This window comes from Lygodium microphyllum, chromosome 7 (genome assembly GCF_053477565.2).
Source record: "Lygodium microphyllum isolate KBCC chromosome 7, Lygodium_microphyllum_v1.1.10, whole genome shotgun sequence".
Taxonomy (NCBI): Eukaryota; Viridiplantae; Streptophyta; class Polypodiopsida; order Schizaeales; family Lygodiaceae; genus Lygodium; species Lygodium microphyllum.
The window spans coordinates 146119152-146123079 of record NC_141141.1 but is presented as its reverse complement, the minus strand read 5'-3'; the positions used below and the strand labels follow the sequence as shown (position 1 = coordinate 146123079).

At 43.1% G+C, this 3928-nt stretch overlaps 1 protein-coding gene across 1 annotated transcript; it reads right to left on the bottom strand.

The window, feature by feature from the left end:
* Positions 1-498: 498 nt before the first annotated feature.
* Positions 499-2837, bottom strand: LOC148034058 (ER-bound oxygenase mpaB-like). Its single transcript, XM_087682060.1, has 2 exons — positions 2202-2837; positions 499-1521 (listed from the first exon to the last, which is right to left on the bottom strand). The coding sequence occupies exons 1-2, from the start codon at positions 2651-2653 to the stop codon at positions 879-881; spliced, it is 1095 nt and encodes a 364-aa protein (XP_087538186.1). The 5' UTR covers positions 2654-2837; the 3' UTR covers positions 499-878.
* Between the last annotated feature and the right edge of the window lie 1091 nt (positions 2838-3928).

The window sequence follows — 3928 nt, the reverse complement described above, 5'->3', positions numbered from 1 at the left end:
AAATGTCTTCATGGTTTCAATTAGATATTGATATACACAATATGTATTTAAAGTTTTTGTATAGTGTAATAGTGAAAGTGGGTTAACCTTCACTACTTTTGTGCTTCTTAATCATATAAAAACATATATATATTAAGTAAAAAGTTTCGAATATAATCAAAATTTATCAAAGATTATATATCATGATTCTTTTTTTGAAGAGCTTTTGAATTATATATAACATAATAGAAAATTTTGTGTTTTAGATCGTCCTTACCTCTAGTTAGCATATGCTAAATTTGTGCTAGTTAACAGTATGGACAATACTACTCTTGAAACATTATTGTTTTTGTTTTCTTTTGAAAGAGTTTGGTTCTAGTCATAAACGGTCATGTTCAGTCACTTTGTTATTGCAAGTTGTCATAGGATTTATGGTAACCTTATAACTACTCCCCTAGCTATGTTGCATTTTTTATAGTTGTCTAAGAGTTAAGAAACATTTCTTTCTAGCAGAATATGTGGTCAAAGAATGAGAAAATTTTAAGCTTCAAGAATGATGCACCGTTTATTTGTGCAACTTCAAGGATGTCACATCATTTGGTATGTAGTAAGATTGGTTTAGAGACATATTTCTTTTTATTCTAGTGTACATTGCAACTAGTTTTAGTACCAAGAGATGGAAATTTCATGGATATTTTTCACATTCATAATTCTCTATAGGGATTTTTTTCTTGTCAACTATTATGATGTCTAATGATAGGTTATGTGAGGAGCTTCTTTTGTGGCTATACAAGTAGTATTGAGTTTAAGGTTATAGAAGCAAGCAAATAGCAAGAGCCTCTTGCTTGTAGGGGTCACATAGCCAAAACCATGTGTCACAAAATGTGAGCAATGCCTACCTAAGGTCCAAGGGTATGCTCACTAAAAGGGAGGGGCCATGGGAGGTTGCCACATTCTTCAATAGGGCAAAGAAGGGGGCCATCGTGTGGCTTGCCAAGATGGCCGTGCCGGATGGCACCAAGCTTAGGGATTATGTACCCTTTCTCATACGTTGGGGGCTTATAAATGTGAAAAAGAACTTGGTGTGGCCCTTCTGGTAGTAGTGAGCCTGTACCTTGGGAGACTGGGCAGCCCGGTACAATCCGGCTTTGAATGCGATGCAATGGTCTAGGAGGGAACAAGCACCTAACGGCCCACCCATGGCTCTTTAATAGGAGATGCGATAGGGAGACAAGCCAGGGGGGTTGTTTGGGGTAGCGAAAAGCCCGCAGCAATCTGTCATCCATAAGGGAGTAGATGATCCTGCGAGCGGCAGGCCACAAGAAGGCAGGTATGGTGGAGAGGAAGAGGCGCACTGTAGACTCCGCGATCTCCTTGTTGGAGTCTGCGTACACCATGTGCGTGGCCTCAAACTCGTCCCTCAACTTCTTGAATGCTTGGATGCTCCCTGGTATGCCCTTCATGCCCATGCGCGTGCCTATGTCGTGCCATTTTCTGAAATAGGCCAGCTTCTCCTGCTCCGTCCACTCTCGATAGCCATACCTGGCAAGATAAACCAATCAAAATTTGCGAATGTTAAGATTACCGGAGCTCGGGAAGGGGCCTAATTATCAAAATTGCCACATCAGCAGATGCACACAACGCCACGTCGCCACCGACTCTCGCTGGCCCCCGCCCCCGTCAGGGCAACTTGTTTGCGACATCCAGAGAAGGCACGCCGCACGGCATATCGTTGGTGATTAAGAGCCCGCATCGACGTATCCTTTCGCCAAGACTGTTGACCCACCTGGTCGAGTCAGCAAATCGATGATGTTGCCACGTCAGGGATCCCCCATGTATCAGATGTGGGTTCGCTTCAACCTAGAACTTGTTCACCTTCACCAAAATCCTTCTCAATTCTTTGGAAGAAGGAAATTAATCTTCTTCAAATTTCTCAAAATGTAATTACATTTGTCAAAGATACCTCTCAATGGGATACTTTCTTCTCAGATAACAACGAAAAGGATTTACTTCCTCTTCCTCAAAATGTTTTTCCCGAACCCTCTGTGTATCTCCGTCCCCATCCGCAAGGACAAACGAATCTTTGAACGGGCCGTCGCGTCGGCTTACCGTACCCGTCCTTGGTTGCCACGCAGCAACCAAGCCACACACCTCTCTCTCTCTCTCTCTCTCTCTCTCTCTCTTTGACACAGAGAGGTTAGGGTTTCGAACGGACTACGTACATGGCGGACCACTCCATCGGCAGCAGCACGAACATGGAGAGCACGTACAAGTAGTCGTCGTTGGCGATAGGGTAGAGCGAGTGGATGAGATTAAGGCGGCGCAGGGCGAGGGATCCTCGGTCGCCGTCCACGTGGTGGAAGATCATCTCCTCGACGAGTAGATCTGTGTCGTCGTAGCGCTTGGAGGCCGCGGTAGCGAACTGGCCGGCTTTGCGGAGGATTGCGGAGATGGAGGGGATAGCGTAGGTCCGGAACAGAGCGAACTCCAGAGCCTTCCTGCTCAAGAAAGGGAACTCCACGTACAGGGTATGCGCATTGATGGCGTGGTATTCCCTGCCCGCGTCTAGCGAGGCCACCACCCTCGCCCGCTTCTCTCTCATCCTCGCGCATATCAATCCCCACGCCAGGCATGATGCCACAGCACAGATGAACAAGACGACGGTCGCATCCATCTCTCTCTCTCTTCGCTCTACAGAACCAGTGTCCGCAGAAATCCAGCCTTGATAGGCCTTAGGCCGGTTACACACCAAAAAAGGGAAGCCCACTTTGTAAGCTTTGACCAATCAAAACACTTCTTTAAAGGTTGGCATTTCCAGTCTTTTACACATTGGAGAGGACATGACTTGTTGTTTACTTGCTAAACAGGTGAATTCTTCCCTCATTTTTGGACGAGTCTCTTCTGTCCACTTTATATAGTGGCAGATAAGGGTGTACTTTTTACATTTGCAAACAATCAAAAGATTTATAAGTTTATTTTTTTTATTTTTTTACAAACTGTGTTTCTTTGGTGTGTAAAGGTATGACGCCCATGTTTGTGCCCAAATTCAAAAAGTGCATGCCCACAATTTGGACGGGGGTTGGCCGTCCATTACTTGATGTATAACCAGCCTTAGCCCGCTAGCAGAATCCGGCCTTTATGAGCTCGTGCTCGTGTATTCCAAAGTCATGGTCGTCCACACCAAAGGCGTCTGGACTGGCGTGAAAGCTGCCCTGTAATCTCACCTAACATCAAATATCACCCAAGCTTTGCCATTATTTTCTAAGACCATGAAATCACGTAAGTTGAGGGTTTCGATATCGTTTCGAAAACATAAAGGCCACATGTTTCTAAAAGCATAAAACAATAGACATCGTACTAATAAGGTCAAAACTTCACAATATTCGTAACTTTTAACATTTTCAAAAACAGTGCAAAAGTTGTCTAATGTTCCTTTAGTTATAATACCAAAGAGTGAAAGTACATTGGGATTCCAGAAACATTTTCTATCAAACCATACATAGATCTTTTTACTTTCGTAAGCCCAACGATTTTGCATTAATTGAATATTAGGGCTTACAGCTTTCTAGTTTTATAAGGAGGAATTCGAAAATCTCAATAGGTTTTTTCCTCATGCTCGATGGGATAATTTTTGGGAAGACATATTTCCCTCTCACAAATGGTGGTAAGGCTTTTATGAAACTTAAGCTAACTCTAGGATGAACCGAACCTAAAATATATTGTATCTCTCTACCTAATGCCAATGGTCCACTTAACTACACCATTGCTCTTGCAAGTTACAATACCAAAAGTCTAATGGTAATATCACACGCACTATTTGCTATCCCTTTAAATATATAGTAAACACAAAAAGTTGCATGGGCACGTTTTTAAAACCATAAACTTGTTTAAAAAAAGGGGATAACTTTACTTAGTAGACATGGGAAAAGTTTAGTTGTGATGTGCATGT

Coding starts and splice junctions, on each gene's coding strand:
- LOC148034058 (XM_087682060.1), bottom strand. CDS start 2,653: ATGGATGCGACCGTCGTCTTGTTCATCTGTGCTGTGGCATCATGCCTG. Junction 1,522..2,201: donor CCGATGGAGTGGTCCGCCAT/GTACGTAGTCCG, acceptor TTATCTTGCCAG/GTATGGCTATCGAGAGTGGA.